Below are 22,611 nucleotides of genomic sequence, written 5' to 3'. Positions count from 1 at the left end.
TTTTTCTGTAGTCTATTTGTGGTCAATTTTTTTGCATTTGGGCAACCCTACAAATCTTGTAGTAGAAGTAATCCACTTGGCAGTAGCCTTGCTTTGCTCAATTACACTTGCAAGGAGCAGTTGCAAACTGGATTCTCAGGCTGAAATTCACTGCTACAGGTTATAGGAGCAACAGTGTGTGTTATAATTCTTTTGCTGTTGTTGACATGCAGATTGGGTACATGAAACAGGGAAGATGTATTGGTATAAGTGTAGAGTGTAAATTATAAGATTCATATTCTGTCTATCCTAGGAAACTCTTAGTTGTGAGGTGTAAATTTTGCTTGCTGGATTATGTCTGTAGGTAGTAACTGTCAGTTTCTGTATTAATATGTGCAATGTGTGATAGGAATCACATAAAGGTAATGGTCAAGCTCCACAGGTGGGACTTCTCTTTTATCTTTATGTTCTTGAGATGACTGATTCAGACTACAGGAAAAGGCACTGGAAACCTGGTGTTTTCATGAGTCCATTCTTCTTCTGTTGTGAGTGAATATATATTCATATATACACATACAGGTTATACTGTATATGAAAACATAATCTCTCGCTGGAATCAGAATGTTACCAATATAATATAGAAATCCAGTGAACTGACTTTTCCAAAATGCTGCTTTTTTGGTTTGTTGTATTTTCAACCAGAAATGTTGCTTTCTAGAAAATGGGTAAATACATTATTTAACATTTTGAACAGCCATTCTTAACTGTAACTCTGCCCACAGACCTCTTCCCAGCCCTGTATTGCTTGACCTGTATGGTATTACAGAATACAGCCTGACTTGTGTAATGCCTGCGTGGCTTACATTGAATGTGAAAGAGAAGGTTTTAATGAGGAAAGATAATGAACGTAAATGAAAATAAAACAAAGTGCTTTAGGCCTTTCTGAGGATGACAGAAAACAAAATTTGGAGGCAAGTTAATCGTCATTCTCATATGCGTTCTTGTGTATGAAATTTCTGTCTGGTTATGTATTGCTTTTTCTGGGAGAAATTCATACCCCTTTCCCCAAATGCTAAAAGAAGCGCAAATAATGGAAACAAGTTATTGAGGCAAAAATCACGTCAAACCTACGGTTCTACAAATACTTAAAAACGCTGCAGAATATATATAAATATATATATATAGTGGTACTTACAGCTAAGCAGATGTCTAAATATTTACAGAACCAGGCTTAAGAAGTAGAGGAGAGAGCCAGAATCTGTAACCTTGTCCCAGACTCTTTTCTTAAAGAGCTCTTTTTTCTGTTTCACCTGACTGTTGCAGGTGTTACTGCCTCTATCCTTAATGTTGGATTTGGAACTGTGGTACCTTCTGCCCTCTTCCTCCTGTCACTGAACTTCTGGGCACCATATATTTGAAGAGCCATGTGGGCTCCTGCAGAAGTCTGTGGGAGTTGAATCAGCCCTAAGGAAGGGTTGAATTAAGGAAACTGCCTAAATCTGGAAGGTTCCTGCAAGCCATGCAGTTTATAAGTGAGAAGTTGTGCTTGGATAGTCCATGTTGGGCTTCAGATGTATATGCTTCTTCATGGTGTTTTTCTTTGGTTGTGAAATATTTTACGCTTTGGGAAAAGGTCACTTTTAACTGGGTTTATTATAGTTTGATTTCATTGAATTAATGTGTGCGTCTTGTTTTGCAAGGGTTAAAATCTTGAGCTAACATGCCAACCTTACATATAATTTACATCAGGAGCTTTTAAATAATTGATGCTTGAGGAATGCACATATTGTGCAGATCTGCAAACCTATTAAGAACACACAACACAGTTGTGGTAATTAGTGCAGAAGGGTGGATACTCAAGTACATGCTTAGTGGAAGGAAAGATTACTAAAAAATATTAGTGGGAAGTTTCAGTGGGGCTTGGTAATTGCTATGTGTACTCTTTAGTACCTATAGCCATTATTAAACAATAAACAAATGCACTATATATTTGAAAAACTCGACTTGTTCCCTAAGTAGGAATCTTTCAGGTGAGTTTCATCAACTTCTGTAGCGCCTACTTTCATTAATGATATATATTTCTCTCGCTTGAAAATAAAGGATTCTACATGTGAGCAGGGTACAGTTAAACATCCAGTTGTCTTCCTAGGTTTTCAAGCAGACAGCTCGTGCTACCTGTGCATTTCAGAGCTTTTGTGAAAGCCATTACAGAATAAAAACTTTCTTTTTGGAACCTTTAACAGAAAATCACGGAAGTTATTTTCATGCTACTGATTGGAAAAGTGCTGTATCTTTGGACCCATCTAGCTGTCAAATGTTGTAGCTAAAACAGGATTAAAAATTTTTTTAGTTCCATTTCCCATATTGTTAGACCATAGACTAAGTTCTTTGAATCTAGCTGGAATAATTTTAGTTAGTATCATGAAAATTACTTCAGTGTTCTTCTATTAAATCTTCTAAAGAGGAAAATTTAATTCTGTAATTCCCATCTCCCTTTCTTTGCTTGCCTGTGTGTTACCACCCACAGACTAATGTTAAGCAACTGTGCAACAGTTTTAATTTGCTGTAGCGAGAAGTCAAATGGATTAGTTAAACCGGTGCTGAAATTATTCAAAACTCTTTGATTTGTGCAATGAAGCAGATTAGGGCTGAGCACGTGATCCGTCAGTGTGGCTCAGTTGTGGGTGCAGCAGCCCCTAGCAGAAAGGCAGTAACTTCTTAAAATGCTGCGGCTGTTTCCAAAGTCATCAGCTGTCTCCTTAGAGGAAAAGAGTCTGTAAAAGAGGGAGCGGGAAGTACAGTATTCTAAGTGGCTAGGCAATCTAGGAAAAGAAAGAAAAATCTGGTACTTAAAAGGTTGTTTTCAGGGCAAATATATGTAAAGAGTAAGAACTCTTCCTCGTGTTACTTCATAACTCCATAATGTTTTACAACTACAACACTTCAGAGTTCTGTTGCATTTTTTCCCTTTAACTCTTCATCCAGCATAGGCGATAGCACATATGTTAGTTTTGTTTGACTATTTCTAGGCATTCACCTTCTGGTTCTGGTTCTTCTGTGCTAGCATGATATGCAAATAGCAAATATTCCCAGAGATGTTTCAGAACAGGTTTTGATACCACTTACTTGAGATTTAATAATACAATTTATTAAGATTTGTAAGTATTTCTTTTTAATAATAAGATATGAAGTTGGCTCAAGCCTTCTGCAATGTCCTTTTGGGATCATGCTTTGGCTGGTCATCCTTTGTATGTATTGCTTTTCATAATGGTGGTTGTTGGGGATTCCTTCTCCCTCACCCCCTCCAAAGAAAATAAAAATTGGCTGGGCTATGTTAGAATGCAATAGAGCTTCCCAGTACTCAGAGGGAATGCAGCCCTGTTGTTACTTGTGCACAGGCTGGGCGCAGAGTGAGACATCACTGTGCTGCAGGGTGTGAGGAAAGAGCGAGTAACGCCCCTGAATCATGACTGGTTTTTATAGAGGTTGTGCAGGGCGGAGAACGCCTGCCTGGCCTCTTCTGCGTGAGGCCTGGTCCCTGGTCCACCCGTGGCCAGAACCCTATTGGGAAATGGTGGTTTTTGAAATGCATCTTAGGAGTGCAACAGGGCAAGAGTCTTCCAAGTCCATCAGTAGCTATAACATTCCTCCTGCAAAATCTGGTCTCTACAGGCTAAAATTTTCTGGCCCCTGCATCTGCATGAACCATAGGCCAACAGTTATGTCTGTACGACACATTCCCTCATGCTTTATTCACACGTGAGGTCTTACAAGCATGGTGTCTTTTCCAAGAATGCATGGAGGTGGTCAAGGAAAGATCACTTGTTCACTTTTTTTGGTTTCTGAATCTAAAGTGCTTCAGGGAACAGAATGGACCGTAGAATAAATAACAGAATCTTCCATACAATAGTTGCTGTTGGCAAGCTGTTAGCCAGCCTGAAAGAGTGGCAACACAGCCCAGGACCCTCTTGGAGCTTGCATTAGGAGCTGACTCCTTCAGGTAGCTCTGCTGAGGCTGATGCCCTGACTGATCCTACTGTGTTGCAGATGTTCTGTCTAAAGGTCTGCGCAGAGGGAAAGGGTTTTCTGCACCACTATCAGCAAACCCAGCTATTGGTTTGGTGCCTTTTGCGAGTCGCATGCCAGGAGCTGACCGTTGTGCATGCGATGCTGCTGGCTCCAGCTGGGAAGCTTTGGTGGTTCCTGAGGGGCACCAGTGTCAACTGCCTCTTGCCATTAGCTGCATGAGTTTTGTGTTGCTTAATTCCACGCTGATATAAATTCTATTCTTTTGGATCATGCTCTTAACAGTCACATTAGAAGCCAGTTTTCCAACCCATAATTTTATTTTGAAGAGTATCACTGTGCTTTCTGGATGCCTTTTGAATGCTTTCAGGTTATGTCTAGCCTGCCAGTTTGCCAACCCCCACATCAGTCTGGGATCTGAATTTCTTTGCTATTTCTGTCATGCTCTTTCTTCATACAGGTGGAATGTGTGGAACAAGAATTTCGGGGTTTTTTTTGCTTTTTTCTTTTAAAGGGGATGAGGATAAGCTTTTAAGACAGAGAGCAAATGAGAGAAAAGTATCAGTGTGTTGTTGCTATATTTCTTTAGTTGCTAAAGATGACACAGAAAGAGAAACATCACTTTTTTTAACCTCTTAAAAATATATATATAAAGAAGGGCCAACAGAGCAAGGGTTTTTTTAATATGAAACATTTTTAGATACTATATAAAAAGTTTTTGCTGAAGTTTTCTTTTAAGGGCCAGAGAACTGAGCTTCCAGAATCTCAGCTCATAAGAGGTGCTGCTACTGAATATTTAAACTGTTGTTGCTGAGAGGTTTACATTACCGAGTAAAGATCCCTTTATCCTCTTTCTGTTGCTTATGTTTTATCTCACTGGTATGTGTGGTATCAGCATTTTACTAGCTTCTCGTCATCCATTCAGTGTTTCTAGGAAAGCGAAGTAGATAAATTGTGCAAGTCTGATGTTAGAAAAAATTAAGAAAAAATAATCTCGTCCTCTTTAATCATCACAGATACAAAAACTGAGACAAAATATGTCTTTGTTTCCTTTGGAGGTTGCCTCTGCTAAGGACTTAAGAAGAATTATGCGAGTGGAATTATTCTTCCTTTCACTTCAAAATGTCAAAGACAGATGAGATTTTTAATTGTTTTCCATGCTTCTCACTGAGCTGCTTGCTTCTTAAGTTTATGAAAAGAGGTCTGTTTCTTTGTTTTCTGTTTCATCATCCATTGCAGGCAGTTCAGTTCGTCCTTTTTATGCCAGGGGGTTTCAGCTTTTTTTTAACTGTTGAAGTTTAATAGGAGCATAAGATTCTAGAGTGTTGGCTAACCTCTAGAAGTATAATGTTTTTGTTTATCTGCTGTTCAAGAAGTAAATGGACATTTGAGAACTGTACTTCCTCATTTGGAAATATATACAAAATGCAGACTTACTAGTTTAGGAAGTAACTTATTTTTGCTTTAATGTAGCCAGTGACAAGTTGGGGCCATGTTCTGGCTTCATATCTAAATATTCAGTTTGTGGGACTCTTAATAGCTCCCCTAGTCAGTTATTGCAGAGATAAACTAATCTACATCTGGCCCTATTATTTATTTATTTTTAATCAGCAAATTCTTGCTTCACTAAAAATATATTGTTTAGTTCTTCTTGAAATCAACTTCTGACATGCTGTCTATGTCAAATCATGTTATCTTGAATACATGTTTCTGATTTTGTCTGAAATTAGACTATGCAAATCTGGAAATGGAAACCATCTTTTCTTGTATGTCAAGAAAAGATAATTACGTTTTAGCCTATGGCCAGTTACGGGGGGGTTTTTTGGTTTTTATTTTAGAAGTGTAAAGTTGTGTGTGTCAGTATGTGCCTTTGCATATTCTTATACTGATGTGGCATCTGCTAACATTTGCACAGTAGAATAATAACATTGCTTATGATCATGATGTTAGGAAACCTCATTAGTGCCCCTCTTTCTTCTAGGGCAGAGGCAGTTCACTCCCATAGAGCAGCCCCACCACTTTATGACTGTGTTCTTAAAGCAATATAAACCTATGTGTGTACTGTAGTTGTTTTGTTTATTGCGTGAAATTACCCGAGGGGGATTGGTATAGACTATAGCAATCTGAAAACTTGGTAAGAGCTGGAAAACTAAGGTTTGCTGCCTTTTATTTTGTTTCTCAGCTCCAGAAGAAAAGGATGCAATTAAAGGACAATATGAAAAACTCTTGGATGCTTATGGCTGCTTAGGGGAACTTCAACTTAAATGTGGTAAGTGACTAACTGTATGAGCGAGATTATAAAATGCTCAGACATGCTGGTACTCTGTAGTGCCAAATAGCTAAAGTTGTCTGGTTCCTTAACTTTTGAAAACTAATTGGACCTTGTTACATACAGTTTGGGAAAGGTCTGTTTCTTTTTCTATGTTGTGTCAAAAGCATGCTGCCAAGTGGTTTTGTTTTTTTTTTCCACTTTTGTTTTGTCTAACATTCTTAGCTGCCTGAAAATAATTGTAATTTTTTTTTTTACCATATTTGTCCAAGCCAAACACTGATTCCCCCTTTTGTTTTGAAGGATTATGTCCAAACAGTGATTGATCATGGCTGCCTGAGACTGCAGTCCTACTGATTCCCAGTCCTTGCTATAATGCTCAATTTCCTCTAAATGGGTAATTCATATCGATAAGGATTCGCAGAAACAGACCTTTAACTTCAGCTAGTATAGTACGAAATATTTATTGTCATAGCTATAAACTTCTGTACAGTCTGGGAATCTTGATTTTTTTATTACACAGTCTACGGGAGGAATGTTAATTGAAATGGTGTGTTATAGGAACAGGACTGCAGTCATTGATTTGAAGGTAGTTCAGACTGCAATTCATTGGTGAAAAAGATACATCAAGACAAAGTGATATTAAAACATGGCACACTTCAAACCTTGACATTATCTGCGTTCATTAAAGAAAACACTATACGCCTTGTTCCCATGGTCTTCTGACAATAAGCCTTGRCTTTGACTGGGAGAAATGACAGTACTGTGCTTTCCATATAAATTAGTGCTTGGTCAAGGGATCTGCCAAAAGCAGTGGTGGTGTGAGCACTGCCGTATTTAGACCAGTACATGTAAACTTACATTTTTATGGTCCACCTACCATCCTGTGAATTGAGTAATACGACTTGGGGTTGATTTGAAGTGGTGGCTGCAACCAGACAGATTTCTGTTTCCTAATTTAAAACTGTAGATACACCTAGTCATTTAAAATTAATGTGGGCTTTTTGTTTGTTTTGTTTCTTGTGGAATAATTAGGCATTTCTATGGAGATTATTATCAATTTGTTAATGTAATTAAAAATGGAGGGCTTGTGGTTGTTTTTTTTTGGCACTTGGACCTGTTTTTCCACATAGGAGTTTAATTAATCCTGTTGTAACAGTGAAGGAATGCAGCTATTGAATTCAAGCTGTTCAAGCTGCAGATGAAGGTAGTTTCTTGTACATGATGGGCTCTAAATAACTCCTTTTCTAGTGCGCGTATTAAAAATACGAATTATTTCAAATGGGGTATGAAATATACTCAGCCTTACTACTTATCTTTTCTTTTTTTCCTTTATTACTGTGTTCTCCATGTTCTTACTTCTTTTTGAACAAAACCTGCTTAATTTCAGTGCCCGCAAAGTGTGAATTTTTCCTCTTTAAGCTCTGTCACTGCACCTCTGTCTTGTGCATGTCTTGGTACAGGACCTCCTTTGGAAAGGATTGTTAAAAATTATTGGTAATTTGATAAAGAAAGTTTAGTAATACGGGCCAACTGCTAGTTGTGATTGAATGAAAAGTCAGGAGGGTCATGCTGTATGGTAAGCAAAGGTAAGCAAACAGTTTCCACTGCTGACCATGTTTAAAAAAGCAAAGGTGATTGCCTGCCTGCTGTCTCACCAGTAAAGAGGTGGCTCATATCTTTTCACAGTCTCAGATCTTTCATTTTAGGTGCAAGTACATTCCATCCCATTAGCTATTGCTTACATAATAGATTAGCATTAGGAAAGAATGTAATGTAACTTCTTTGCCTTTTTTTTTTTTTTTTTTACTAATGCATTCTAGCAGCTGCAAACAAGGACATAATTCGCCAGTTCTTTGCTCAGCATCATAATGAGTTGGATCTTGTTCAGGAGTCTCACTATTGTTTTCTCACTGGTGGAGACCTGCAGACCAAAAGCACTAAATTAACAGAAAATATTTTTAAAAGTATATTCCACTGGGATATTAAAAGAGTATATTTGTAGAGCAGAAGGGGAAACATGAAAGATGTCTCTGAGAACTTTAATTAATCTGTAAATATTGCTACTTAGGAATCCAAATAAAACACATTGTATGCCTGCCAGAGTAGATCGTGCTTTTCACAAGAAAGTAGATGAAATATGTTAAGCTGACATACAAAGTTAATGTTTCCCAGCAGTAATAACATTCACTTCTATGTACTTATGTCTATTAACATGACTCACTAAGTTCTCCTGCTTTCTTTTGTGAGATGGATGGCAGCAGAATGAATCGTACAGTGTTTCTGAGCTGTATCTCAGCCAAGATTTTGCAGCCAAAGAAGATCTTGCAGTGGCAAATACATTTTAAGCAATGCATTAAGAGCTGGATTTGCAGTGTTTGGTTTAGACACTGCGATGTCAGGAAGGGTACATATATAAAGTAGTATTTTCATACCATCAACAATGTAGGTTGTTTAGTTTAATACAGCTGCAGTATCTGGTGAGACGCTCAATTCATTTGACTGTGTATATACTCTTGCTCTTATATATATAGTGTGTGTGGTAATCTAAAGGAAGAATTTTCAAACGTAAAGGACAACCAAGTGCCTGTTTCTTATTCCTTTTGAAAATTTCCTAATATGTAATTGTATTTGGAAGAGAGAAAGAGTATTTTTGAGGCTAAAACCATGGTCTGGGAAATCTTGGTCTTTTCATGATTCTGCTGTTGATTTCCTCAGATATTTTCTACTAATTGCTTAGAATCAGATCCTCTTCTCTGTTCTGGTGCTGAAATCCAGCTGATTTTGAAGGGCCATTTGAAAACCATATTTGAGAATTTGGCTGTGGCCCTTTGGGCTATAAAGTGAGGGTGAAAATACTTCCCAGACATTCATGCTTATTAATTCTTCTAGGATGCTCAATTGCTAGAGTGATACATGGATGTGTAAGTGAAAGGTTTCCATTTAAAAAAAACCCTCAAATCTGATACCCATGGAAATGGAGGCTGGTAGATCTGTGCAATTTGGAAAGCAGCTGTAAATATGGTCAGTGCAGCCTGATCCACAACACCAATTTTGAAAAGAAACAAAAATTTACTGGTTATAATAACACGGATCAAAGTTCCAAAAAATGCAGGATTGCATTGAACAAGTGATCCAAGTTTCCATTTGAAGTATGCTGTGCTGTAGAATGCAGGTGAGATAGAACAAACTAAGTGAACATCAGGCGATGGCATGATTGTATTAGAATGGAGAGAGAGCAAAAACGAGTGAATTAATTTTTAAGAGGAAAAGGCAGTCTTGAATGAAATGTTTGCAGCTAAGAAGGGCAAAATAAGCATTGGCAATTGCCAGTTTTTCGTTGTAGCTCATGATAGGCAGCTCTGAAATCATCCCATAGCTTCAGGGGAAACAAGTGCCTTGAGTCATGCAGGCAGATTAAATATAGTAACTGCAGCTTATTGTTGGGTGTGACGTACCAGAACTTTGCTTCCTGTAGTGGCCTTGCTAAACTTTGATTGAGGCAGTTGGCTTCGTAAGAGCTTTTAAAAAAATGGGTAAAGTTATTTTTGTCTTGTTTCCATGCCAAATATTCTTTATCCTCTGCCTCCAGTGTGCAACCTGGTAAGAGGCCATTCAGCACATACTGCTGTGAACAGGTCATTTCTCACATTCCTTTGAAAGTGTTCTTTAGAGCTAATTGTGGTGATTTATGATGATTGACAGTATGTCAACATTTATATCTCTGTGTCTGAGATCAAAATTTGGTCCATAGGCTTTGAAAGAATATTTTATTTTTCTTTAGTACCGTCAGTAGGTTTTGCTTTTTCATAGATGTGTTGCTCTAGTAAGCATGACTGGTAAGGAGCACTTCACTTTTTGCTCTGATATTATTTCATAGCTCCTTTTAAAACATCCCAGATTGTATCCCTAGGAAATGAGGGACATTTCTATAGTTCTGATCCTCTGTTGCAGTTCTGATGTTCCTAAATCACTTTTATTTGTGCGTAAAGTTTAGGAAGGCTAAGTGAAGAAGGATTGTATATTAAACTACTTGGAAAAGTTAAAAAAAAAAAAAAAATCTGGTTTCTAAGGTGAGGGGCCCTGTAAATAGTTTGCTGCTGACATGGTTGTGGGTACAAAGTAAAGTGTAGAGTCAGACCTGGAGCCTTGATCACTTCAGAGGAAAAAGTTTTCCCTTTTCCAGGTTGCTTTTCACTAGCTTTAGTGCTGGCCCCATTTATCATTTATCAGGCACTTTGCAGCTGTGTCAGCTGAATGTAACATGGTTTCTGCTACTGTGCTAGACATGGACATCAAGGAAAATTACCATTTTTTTCCTCCCAGCTTATTTCCATTAATTACTTTTTTGTGATAAGAATTGTGGGCTCCTGTTTGAAGAAATAAGACTGGAGTTTAGCCTGTCTTCTATTCCAAGTATGCAGGGAGTTCCTCAGTGCAGGAGCCTAGGTAGGCTGGCCACAGTGAGAGTGCTGGCAGGGCTGTTGAGTTCGGGGAGTTGAATCGGTGTTCATTTTACTTTTGATCCTGAAGATGTACTTCCAGCATTCTAAAACTTAACTGACTGACTTGTTTAATTTGGGTTACACTTGATTAAAAGGTGACTGCCTATTCCATGACTTTAGATTTTTTTTTCTATTTTGTTGTTTATGTCTTGGCAGAACAAACAAAAGTGTCCTGAATAGTGTTTAGCTCCTTTCAAGGGTTGTAAACCTGTAAAATGTGGTCCATAGTGATGCTGCTGGATGGGTATAACTGAACCGTATGATGTATTTCTGTTGTGACTGATGTTAGTATAGTACTTAAAGTGCTACTTGCATTAAAAAAAAATCACTGGAAACTTAAAAGGAGCAGTATTTTTAATATAATTACAGAAATAGAAATGATAGTGAGCTGCAGTTGTGAAAAGTTAAGGCTTCAGGGCTTAATGGAATAGCTTTCTACGAGCTTTAAGGAATGTGTGGGTGTTTCAGTTTTACTTATTTTATTAAAATTGTGATATTTTCACAGTTGGCACAGCACAACAGTTTTATCTAAAAAAAAAATCATCTCTTTCATACGCCATGGCCTCACAAATCCACCTACCTTAGGAATTTCTATGCTGTGTTGGGACCCAGGGTTTTTTTGTGAGGGAGTTTTCAGGAAACCAGGAATGCAGCTTCTTGCATTCTTTTGTGAGATTTACTAGATAATAAAAATGAAGCATGGAGCGACAGCATCTGTCCTGATGAGGATTTAATGAATCAATTTCTACCCTTAAATTTAAGTGCATTATAGGTAGGGTTGTAGTTGATACAGCTGTTTTCATATTTAAGTAGCTATTTACAATGGGAAAGATTATTGTTCATTGGAGTTTACATACCAGAACAGAAATCATATTGACTTTTTGAAGTTTAAATTTAGAAGTAAATGGATTGAATTTATACTTCAGTATATCAATGATAATAATCAGACTTTCTGTGACTGGCAAATAAACATTGACAGTCTGGACTGAAAGGAAAGACACAGGAGCAAGACAGCATAAGAAAAAAGTTTAGGATTGAAAGAAGAGATTTCCAGACATAAACTGATGTTGGCAAAGAAGGGAACATGGGGAAAACTGTGTTTAATTGTGTATAGTTTAGTGATTTTTTTTTTTAACTATTATCTCCATGACACTGCACTGCTGAGTACCCATCACAGCTCCCACTTTGTAGAGAAGCATTTCCAAATGGTAGAGAGCGTGGTGCTTCTGTCTTTGAGTTAGCTCTTGTTGGTTTTGAGAACATGCCTGATTGTAGACCTGGATGGAGACATGATTAACAGATGAATAGCTAAACAGTGTTTTGGTAGTGTTAATTTTACTGTGCGAGGTTCTAAAAAGGTGAAGGATTGACAGGAGCCCTACCTCTGCTCAGGATCCTATGGATACATCTGTGCTGTGAATAAAACTGGGGTAAGGCACAGACTTGAGCACTGTCAGTAGGATATCATGGTTAGCATGCTCCCTGGCATGGTTTTGGCCCAGACCAGCCAAGAGTTGCAGACCCATCAGACAGGGATCTTCCTAGCCCATACAGTGCACAGCCGGCCTGGGACTGATTCCCAAGGACGCTGTGCAAATATGACATAGGGTGTAGGTGATAATCTGTGAATAGGGTTTGGGGCTGTTCCCGAGGCTCAGGGTCAGAGATTTGTGTTAAGCTGGGGCTGTGGTGTCATAGGGTTTCTGCAGTCTGCCCGTCTTATAGCATATCCTGAGTAGCTGGAACAAATCTGAGAGGTTGGAGTTGATTTGAAGACAGTCTCAACTTATAGAGCAGTCCATGAAGACACAGCCAGCTAGTTTATAGCTTAAATCCATCAGCTCTTTTTTATGTCCTGGGCTGTGTGTGGGCTGTATGCCTCCTGTCCTGGAAGGCATAACAGTGTGAGCTCCTTTGCCAGCCTGCCTCTGTTTAAGGGTATTATGAAAAGTACAGGAAGGATTTAGACTGTTCCATAATAATTTGTTATTCCTTTCTGATTATTGTAAGGGGATTTATCCTGTGGATGCAAGTTGTTACTGTGCAAAGGCAGGAAAGAGTAACACAGCTTCAGAAAGCCATCAGTTTCCTGACACTTTTGGGACATTGCAACAGCTTCTTAGCTGTGATTTCTATTTCTGAGCTTATTAGCTAGTGGTTTGGGGGAACAGAGTTGCAGGACTTATGCCTGTATGAATGTGACTTCCTTTCTGGGGGTGAGTAGTTGATTGGAGAAGGCAGTAAAAAGAGCCTAGAGTCTCTGCTAAGGGGTAGGAAGCTTCTAAGTAAGGCAAAACTGTGTATAGATTTGATTGACTTTTCTGTCACGCTGTGCTTTATTCCAACTCAGCCTTCATAAACTGAAGAACTACTTTGTTTAGATCCAGTTATTTTCCTCTGGTTACAAGCTCCTTGAAGAACAGAGCTACAGATAACAAGCCCACTGCTATTAAATTTTAGTTCTTTTTGGCTATCTTAATGTTGACTTCGCCATTTGATCTTCTCTGAGCCTTCTAAGAAAGTTTAAGGTCACTGAAGCCAATGAAAGTATTTGTGCTCTTTGTCTCAGCCTCTCAGCCAGAGCTCTCTGAATCAGTCACTGCTGGCTTTCTGGCCCTGAAACTGGCTTGACTGTAAAGCACATTAACGGTGTTTCTTTACATTGCTTCCAAGTTCCCATGAGTTAAGTTTACTTTGGGCTGATCAGTTTTGCCTTGTTTCACAAAAGTCACAGAAGCTATGAGCTTTCGTGATTGATAGCTAACCCCGAACCCCTTCTAGAGGTTGCAAGGCAGTATTTATTCAGGTATGAACTATCAAGGTGATAACTGATGTAATGTCCTACTCTTAATCCTTTATAATTATGCTCTATCATTTGTGAAGGAGGAATGAACTGTCAGGTTATAAGTATTTCTAACCTTCAGCCACAGTACCAGCTAGAAAAATACTTTGAAAACACTCTTGAAGGAGAACACAGCATACCCTTGTTACAGAAAGAAATGCTATGAGCAGAACTTCTTAATAAATACCACCTACACTGGCCTTTATGCAAAACTGAAGTCAGCAGAACAGAACAAATAAGATCTAATATCCCACCTTGTCCCGCCATTCCAGCCCCATGTGCCTACACAAATATTCTGGCCTTGCTGAAAACCACCCCTCAGCCAAGTTTCTTTAGCTGACATGTGATCTAGAAGCAAAGGCCCTTTCTGCTCATGTTTCAGAAGCCCTAATTGTTGCATCCCCATTTTTGGACAGTATGCCACTGTGGAGGGTTGAGGAGAGGTCCTAGAAACTGTTCCCTATTATTGCCTGAAAGCTTGCTGTTTGAGATTGTCATTGTGCCCTTAGCTAAATAACTTGATATTGGCAAGTCAACTGTGGTTTCTGTTGTGCTGGAGCTATAAATCTTGGCACACTTCCGTCTTTTATTACTAACTGGAGTGAGTAGGATGACATTGTCTCCATTACAGGACAATTTAAGTGAATCAAACAGCTGAACTCTTTCTAACAAAAACAGTGGTTTTGGAACACTCATTCTACTGTTCCTTAATTACTTTATCATTTCAGAGCAAATGAGTAGAGGCTGAAATCTACTATGTACTAATGATCTGGTTACAGAGTTGTTCTCAAGCTTCAAAATTTGTCTTTTAGTTTTGGGGCCCTGGAGTTCAACTGCCTCATGATTTTATGCTTTTCTTTGCAACTGTGAGAGCTAGAATTTTTTTAATGGTGCTTGAGGTTGTTGTACAGTCATGCACACTCTACTTTGTGACACAAAGAGTAAAGTCTCAGGAACTGGTAATACTGAAACTTTTTGAATGCCTGAACATACCTGGCTTCAGCTGAAGTCAGTAATAGGTTTGAATGCTTAATATCTTTAAAATTCAAAAATCAATTGAAAAATCCAGAGGGGAATATACTTATGTCTATGACGACTTAAGCATATTTGCTTTAGCTGAAATGCAATTTCAACCTGAGTAATTTCTGATGAGATAGATAAATGTCCATTTCTTTGATTTAGCTGAGAACTGTAATATAAATGACCAGTGTTTATCTTTCACTTGAATCAAATCCAGTGAAAACCGTATGCTCTCCAGGGCAGTGAAACTTTATTTTAAGCAGTGATCCAACACCAAGGTCATTGCACTTCAGACACTAAGTGGGAAACTGAACTCTAATGCAGCAAAGGATAGGAAGATATAAATACTGTGGAGTATTATGCAATTGCACTCGCTTTCTGAATTCCTTTTGACTGTAGGTAACGTAAATGAACTTTGGCCATGTGCTTGTGGTTCATATTTGTTTTCTTCTGAAGCAGAGATACTGGCCTCTGCTGGAGTCCTGTCAACATTACAGGTGACAGGACTGGTTTGAAATGGCATTGCCTGTGTCCACCTGTAACCCTTTTGTAACTGTCACCTTCTAGGTAACACGCAGCTGCACTTTCTGGTCCTGGTGACAGGCTGTTCGTCGGTGGGAAAAATCCTGGACGCTGAAGTTTACAAAATTACTGCAACAGATTTCTGTCCTCTCCAGGAAGAAACCAAGGAAGAGGAGCGTGTTACTGCCTTGAAGAAAATATTGAACTCTGGGATGTTCTATTTCTCCTGGCCTAATGCAGGCTCAAACTTAGACTTGACTGTCCGGGCTCAGAAGCAGGGTGATAACCACTATGAATCCGGTAACTCGTTCTTCTGGTTAGTACTGCATGTTATATCAAAGTCTTCTGTCATCCCCATCTGCATCTTTGTGGTCAGACATCCTCAGAGAGAACGAATGTGTATTTCAGGTGTGCCACCTTTCATTTTGTTAACATGTCATTTTACAGGACACGTGGCCTCAGTGGTGTAAACTCATGGTGTAATTTCATGGTAAAACAGGGTCAAACAAGTAACTTCTGTTTAATTAAAATTAATCTGCCTGTGAAATGCAATTCTGATAACTGGAAGTTTTGTGTTTTTAAAAAGAAAATACAAGATCTATTGTTCATACTACAAAAAATTTCTTTTTATGTAATGAACAGTTTCCCTTTCAGTTCTTTTTAATAATTTACTTTAAAAGTTATCCAAGTGTAGCATAACCTCCACTGAAATTGTTAATAAATCACATCACATATACTAAAGTATCTTATATTTCTTAAAAGTATATGAGTTTAAAGTCTGTAGTTAAGTATTTCAATAATGTGCCCTACTTTTTATTTTGAAAACATTAATGTTAACATGTTTGCAGCTCAGCGTAAAGGTATGTTGAATACAAGGAAACTCCTGTGATACATTTCTCTGAGCTTCTTACTTTTTTCTGCTTATAAAACAAAGTAAAAATATTTCTTCTTGTGGCAAAGTTTGGTTGAGGGGAAAGGAAAACACATAGAAGCTGAGTTTTGTCTCCCCTAGGTGAGTTCACTGTTAAGGTAATTCTTTTTGCTCTACCAGTTCTGGCAGAATGCTTGGATTCCTATACCTTCCTCTTTTGCTTTTTAAACACAGGAAACACAGCTGTCCTGGAAATAAATAAGGATTATATAATGTAGGTGGCAGGTAACTGTCAGAGTTATACCTGGGCATGCTGCTAGAATGCGTGATATATCTTCTGGCCCAAAGTAGGTGAATATTAAGTAGGCAAAAAAGTTCACAGCAGATGATAAATAAATATGAGAGAGCAGTTTATTCTGGATAAATAATATAGTTATATATAACTATATTATATATATATATAATATATTGTCATATTATTTATCCAGAATGAACTGGATGTGATTTTGACTGATAAGATCTAGCGTTCCAAGTAAGAAGAGTGAAATACAAAACTTGCTTTCAGCCATGCTAATTATCCCTCCTTCTTAAAGAACTCTCCAAACATGTCAAGTATGACATGTGGATCAAACAAGCTGTGTTCCAGTGATGAAACATCTAAGGTAGAGGTATCTCTTAATAAAGAAACAATCTTTTAAACAATTCTTCTTACCTGTACTGCCTCTTACCTAGACTGTCTTTTTAAACTTTTCCTCTTGGGGAAATAAATATTTGAAAATTTCTACTTTCTGTATCACTTTGCTGTCTCTGGCTAATCCAACAGTAGCCCATGGAGAGGTTCCACCTTTTTATCTGGTTTGGAACTTGGATGAAGGGCTGCAACATACTCTTTTAGTTACTCATTTACTTAAGAAAAGGTAAAATTAACTTGCATCTATTTCAGAGAAATGCTGTCCTGAAGAACACAGTTCTTTGGGGGTTTCCATAGGTATAATAACTTGTACAGATCTGCTGTTGAGCAATGAATGATCATAAAAGGGATTTTCTTGGCTCTCATCTGTGACTAAAGGCACATTTTGAAAAGTGAAATGGGAAGAAAATCAGAATAGAAGAGACTGATGTCACTGTTAACGAGACATGATAAGTTTCTTGGGTTGTTGATCTGAAAATAAATTGAAGGTTAAAACAGTCATTTCCCCTTAATTTTAGTAGAACTTTTTGTGATATTGCCATTGATTCACAGGTCCAGTCTCTGTTTGGAGAGTTTTCCTGAAAATCCCGGTGGGTTTTAAAATCACTTTTCACCTGGTAGTATATATTAAGGTCCAGGCAGTACTGTTTGAAAAGTAATTAGCTTAACAGTACTGTAATTTAAAAAAGATATTGTTAAGTATAAATGCATTTCTTGAGCTAAAAGAGGGGACATTTGCACCTGAATTTAAAAAGCAGAGGTACAAGGTATATGGAAAACTGCTTGGTGGTAGCTATGCTATTAAAATTTGCCATGTTCTGTCCACCGTAGTAATTTACAATAACTTTCTCCTGATCAATCTGGGTTTCAGATAAAGTAAAGCTACAGCAGAAGAGGGATCACATAACATTAATTGCTTAAATTAGTGATCATTGTGGGATGGGGCCTGTTTCTGTCTGTCTCATTTTATTAAGTAATACATCTGTACATTGTTGACCCTTGCAGGAACCAGCTGCTGCATGGACCCTTCAAACACTACCAGGTGAACTGCTCTGACTGGTTGCTGAAAGTGATCTGTGGTGTTGTGGACATTCGCACTGTTTATGCTTCTCACCAGAAGGCAAAAGCCTGCCTCATATCTCGGATCAGTTGTGAGCGAGCTGGTGCCCGGTTTCACATTCGAGGGGTCGATGATGATGGACACGTGTCTAACTTTGTTGAGACAGAGCAGGTAAGCGAATGTGTCCAATAGCTTTGAATAATTCAGTCCACTCTAATTTAATTGGGGCAAAGTTTCCAGCAAAAATTAGAGGAGTTCACCAGGTGCTTTTTCCAAGAATATTTAAGATACTACTGCACATGACAGATCTATTTGTTCTTGCCCGTTATGCATTTGTTTGCAGTCTGTTCTTTTTCTGTATTTCCGGCTTCTCCATGCACATGTTTTTCATTAATGCTTTTAATTTTTTTCCTGAATGTGAAAGTCCTGGCTGTTTGGTATTGTGGTGAAATCATAAACATAGATTTTTAAACTATTTAGAGTTCTGTGTCTTAATTCATTTGTAATCAACATGTATAACCAGAAGGGTCTCAGCTGCGCAAAACTTAGTTAGAATTTTCAGTAATAAGGCCCACGTTAAAGGGTTGTTTTAAATATGTTTCAGAAAATGTCATATTTATTTCATACTTTTTGCATACATTTTCAAGTACATTATTTCCTAAAATTCATCCTGTTTCCCATGCTATAGAACATTGGAGAAAAACTTGTTTGAAAGGCTTTTCATAAAGTGATGATCTCTACCTTTTATTTCCTTCTTTCATTTGTTTTAAGTATCTCTCTTAGTCCATGCTACAAGGTTTGCTGGGATTGACTTTAGAATCCCCTGTACTACAGCGGCATAGCTGTGTCTACTCTCATGTAAAAGAATTTTGACTAAGGATTCTGGGAGTGTTTTTCAGCAAAGACTTGAGTTGAGATTTGCTTTTGGTTCTAAGGAAGTCACCTAGAATCATATAAATTCTTATGACCATAAATATTCAAGTGTAAAGTTACTCCTGTCTGCCTTATTGGGTTGAAGCCTTTACTTTTGTACAGTAAGCTTTTCAGCTCCTAAATGAGGGTGAACATTAACTTCCTGCCTCACAGTACTTTTGCAGAGCAGTGAGGACAACATTTATAGAAGCTAGGTACTGTAGTAGTTGCTGTATTATGGTGAAGAGGAACTCCCAGTGCTTGAATATATCGTATTAGTCAGGTGGAAGCTGCCCAGGAAAGGAACTGTGGCAGTTGGAAGTCAAAAGGCTAGTAATCAAAACACAGAGAAAAGCCACCATCTTCTCATAGTCAGGCAAATTCCAGTGCAACTCATTTGGGAAGGGACTTTCATTTCTAAGGAGCGCATTTACACCAGTAGGAGGTGGTATGACACAGTTTTTCTACATATTTGTAGAAACCTTAGTTCCAGCTGATGCTGAGAGCAAGCACATGGGTAAAATGCATTCAGCAGGCTCCCTTGATTGACATAGCCAAACAAAATAACAGCGCAGTCRGTTGTTTTTATTACACGTGGCTTAACTTACTACCTTGAAAATGGATTAAAACCACTGGATCCTCAAGAATCTGAAATCTTCTGTGCCARCTGAAATGAGTGCTTTCTTATTCATGTGTAACCACCCTTTCCTTTTTGAATAGAAATAGAAATTACTAGCAGAATAGGTAAATTGGCAGGTAGTAGTTTTCAGCAAAGGACAAGGATCTGTTCCTAAAACTCAGTTGTTTTGAGTGTTTTCAGGGCAGGTCTACAAAACTGAATGTAGTGTAGAATGTATTTTTATATATGTGTGTGTATGTGTTTCTGTGTTTCTCTCTTATGAGGAAAGGCTGAGAGAGCTGGGCCTGTTTAGCCTGGAGAAGAGAAGGCTGAGAGGAGATCTTATCAATGTGTACAAGTATCTGAAGGGAGGGTGTCGAGAGGATGGGACCAGACTCTTTTCAGTGGTGCCCAGCGACAGGACGCGAGGCAACGGGCACAAACTGAAACACAGACAGTTCCACCTGAACATGAGGAAAAACTTCTTCACTGTGAGGGTGACAGAGCACTGGAACAGGTTGCCCAGAGAGGTTGTGGAGTCTCCTTCTCTGGAGATATTCAAAACCCGCCTGGATGCAATCCTGTGCAATATGCTCTAGGTGACCCAGCTTGAGCAGGGGGGTTGGACTAGATGATCTCCAGAAGTCCCTTCCAACCTCAGCGATTCTGTGATTCTGTGATATACACACACATTCCATGCAGTGCACATACAATGAGGTGGATTGTTTAGGTGATGCTCATAAGGGGAGGGTGGTGAGACCTTTCTATGTGACACAGTTGAGTGTGGCGCAGAGATACTTAAGCTATCTGTGTCATTATTTGTTCCAGAAGAAATATAGCTCCATCACTGCAGGACTGTGCCTGAGTAGTTTGCTTCTGCCAAGGGTAGCATCCTGCCTCAAAAGTGTCCATATATTAGCACCAGTATTTCCTCATGGCATTGTGTGAGTGTAGCAGGTCGCTTGGTGCTGTCTTCTCTGTTACCCCACAGCATGACGTAGGAATGCCTTCAGGCACCTGTTTGCCCAAAATCCAGCAAGGTTTGAGCACTTTAAAAATTTCCCTTAAGATGTTGCCTTGATGATACAGCCTCAAGCGCTTCACCTGGTTCTGCTAATGACACATGTAGAAGTATCTTAAGACTTGACAGTGCTGCATTGCTCAGCTCATTTCACACGCAAAAGGCCTGGGGAGTCACAGACAGATACTCCCCAGTCTACCTGTTGGGTTTGATACTGTAGGCATGCTCGAAGCATGTGCAAATGTCACATGTGACCTTCTGCCCCATGGTCAAAGTCTCACCTGGGATGTGAGAGACTTTTTGCTTGTGTCCCTTCTTTTCCTAGTTTGACTGCATTTCCAGTAGGCTGTCCTGGCAGCTTTCTGCTTAGTATTCAGGCATCTGCAAATTCTCTTTGCTAGATACCAAACTCTTCCCCTGCAGTGCTTGAGTCTGTATTGTCAGCTTGTAAATTCTCTGCTAATGATAATTTTCTTTTATGCCTCTGTTCCAGAGCGACTGCAAGTCAAGTCCTGCAACACCTAAACATTTCTAGGAAATCTGTCAGTGCATTGGGAAATACAGATAGATTTACTCACCAAAAAGTGAAATTTTCCCATGGGACTTGGGAACAGAAGAAGGGACATGTGCCACTTTAAGTAATAACTTGGTACAGTCTGCTGTTTTAGTTGAGTGCCTTCTCACTGGCAGAGTATGTTACTTAGGATTTGAAGAATGTTCGTTTGCTGAAATGCAAAGGAAAGAAAATGTTGAAAAGAGTAGTCAGCTTTCTTCAGATCAGCCTCAAATTTGTGACACTATAGTTAGTAGTTGTCTAACTGTAGGAAATACTTTTGCTACCCTGCTCACTGCTTGGGTTGGAAGTAACTCATTGTATTTAATTATATTCTTGGAGTACATTATGTTGTAAATGATTAGTATGAAAAATAAGAAGGCTTTTGCATCACATCAGAAAAGCTGGGGGTTGGCCCCTGGTGAATGGCAAAGCAGTACTTGGTCGCTAATGCTCCCAATAGCTGGGCCTGGGGCAGGTTCTTCATGGGAACTGCTGCACTTTGTTCCTGTGCAGCCAGGAGCCGCTGCGAAGCAGGAGGACTAAAGGCTTTTGAGTGTTTTGCAACTGGGTAAGCAAAAGGGCCAGAGTGAAATGGTTATACGGTAAAAAGCTCAAGTAGATTGAAAATTATGACAAGGATTTGCAGTTTAAAGAATAGTGTGGTGTTTTGTTTTGTTTTGTTTTGTTTTTAAAGAAGAAAATGAAGTTGCTGTTGCTAGTGGTGATAAACAGTAGTTTTACCAAACAATGTCCTAAGAAAGCAAAGTTGGGCTAACCACTGGGATGCCTGAGATCCAGTTCAAGCTGGCATCCACTTACCATTAGGAAGTAAAAGTCCTAGAATAAACTCTCTCCTGCTTTCATAGTAGACTACTGACTAATCACCTATGAGGTAATATCTTGGCTGAATAACATTTTGTTTCCATTTGCTGTAGCCTGTACAGTATAATGGCATGCTGGCTGTGTGCTTTCATGGATAAATAGCACCCTAGGATTCTGAAAAGGCAGGACTTTTCCCCCCTTTATAATGAATTACTTCTAACATTTTTCTGTTTTTTAGAAGAGGAAGAAACAATTAGTCTTATCTGCAGGCAGCTCTTTTATGCATAGATGGTATTCTTTTGTCTCCCACTGAGTTAGCCTTGTGGCATTTTAGCTCCGCAATGAGTCACTTCTTGTGGGCTTACTTAACTGCTGTGACTCATTGTGTTTGAGAAGAGGGAAAAAGTTAAATATCTCGCTTCACTTCTGCTTTTCAGAATAAAACTACTAAATGATCTTTTGGATGTTTGATCATTTGGTTTGCATCTTTACAAAGAAAAAAGAAAAAATGGTAGGAAAGATTTAAGCAAAAACAAAATATGAAGGGGAAAAAAGAGCTTCTTTGAAAAAACCTCTAAAAAGTATACTTCCAGGTTTGCTGCCAGTATTTTGTACCGGGAGGGCAGCCCTTCCTGCTTGCAGGGCTGCAGATAATCCTCAAGTAAAGTTTTAAAATCAGCCTCTGTTTCTGCTGGTAGCTTAAATGATATATTTTTGCCTTGTTCACATCTGTTTGAGAGCTCTCCACTGAGAATACAGTTTGCTTTGTCAGGGGTTTCTCTTTTCCCTTCACCCTTCCTTCTTTCCCTAGCAATCTCCTGAAGTTGGGTATCTGTCACATTCTTTTCATTCTTTCTCCTGATAGTGATGAGAGACAAGCATGCTTTCCTCGTTTA

The 22,611-nt window shown here is 38.7% G+C and overlaps 1 protein-coding gene across 1 annotated transcript in view; it reads left to right on the top strand.

Moving 5' to 3' along the window:
- Nucleotides 1-22,611, top strand: part of SYNJ2 (synaptojanin 2) — a 71,372-nt gene that overhangs the window by 4,984 nt on the left and 43,777 nt on the right. The window contains exons 2-4 of the mRNA XM_026077075.1: nucleotides 6,188-6,274; nucleotides 15,209-15,479; nucleotides 17,731-17,956. Of these exons, the coding sequence (XP_025932860.1) occupies nucleotides 6,188-6,274; nucleotides 15,209-15,479; nucleotides 17,731-17,956 (584 nt within the window). The remainder of the gene's footprint in view (nucleotides 1-6,187; nucleotides 6,275-15,208; nucleotides 15,480-17,730; nucleotides 17,957-22,611) is intronic.

This window comes from Apteryx rowi, unplaced genomic scaffold (genome assembly GCF_003343035.1).
Source record: "Apteryx rowi isolate R43461 unplaced genomic scaffold, aptRow1 scaffold_448, whole genome shotgun sequence".
Taxonomy (NCBI): domain Eukaryota; kingdom Metazoa; phylum Chordata; class Aves; order Apterygiformes; family Apterygidae; genus Apteryx; species Apteryx rowi.
Note: the sequence above shows the minus strand (reverse complement) of the source record. Positions and strands in the feature narration are given on the sequence as shown.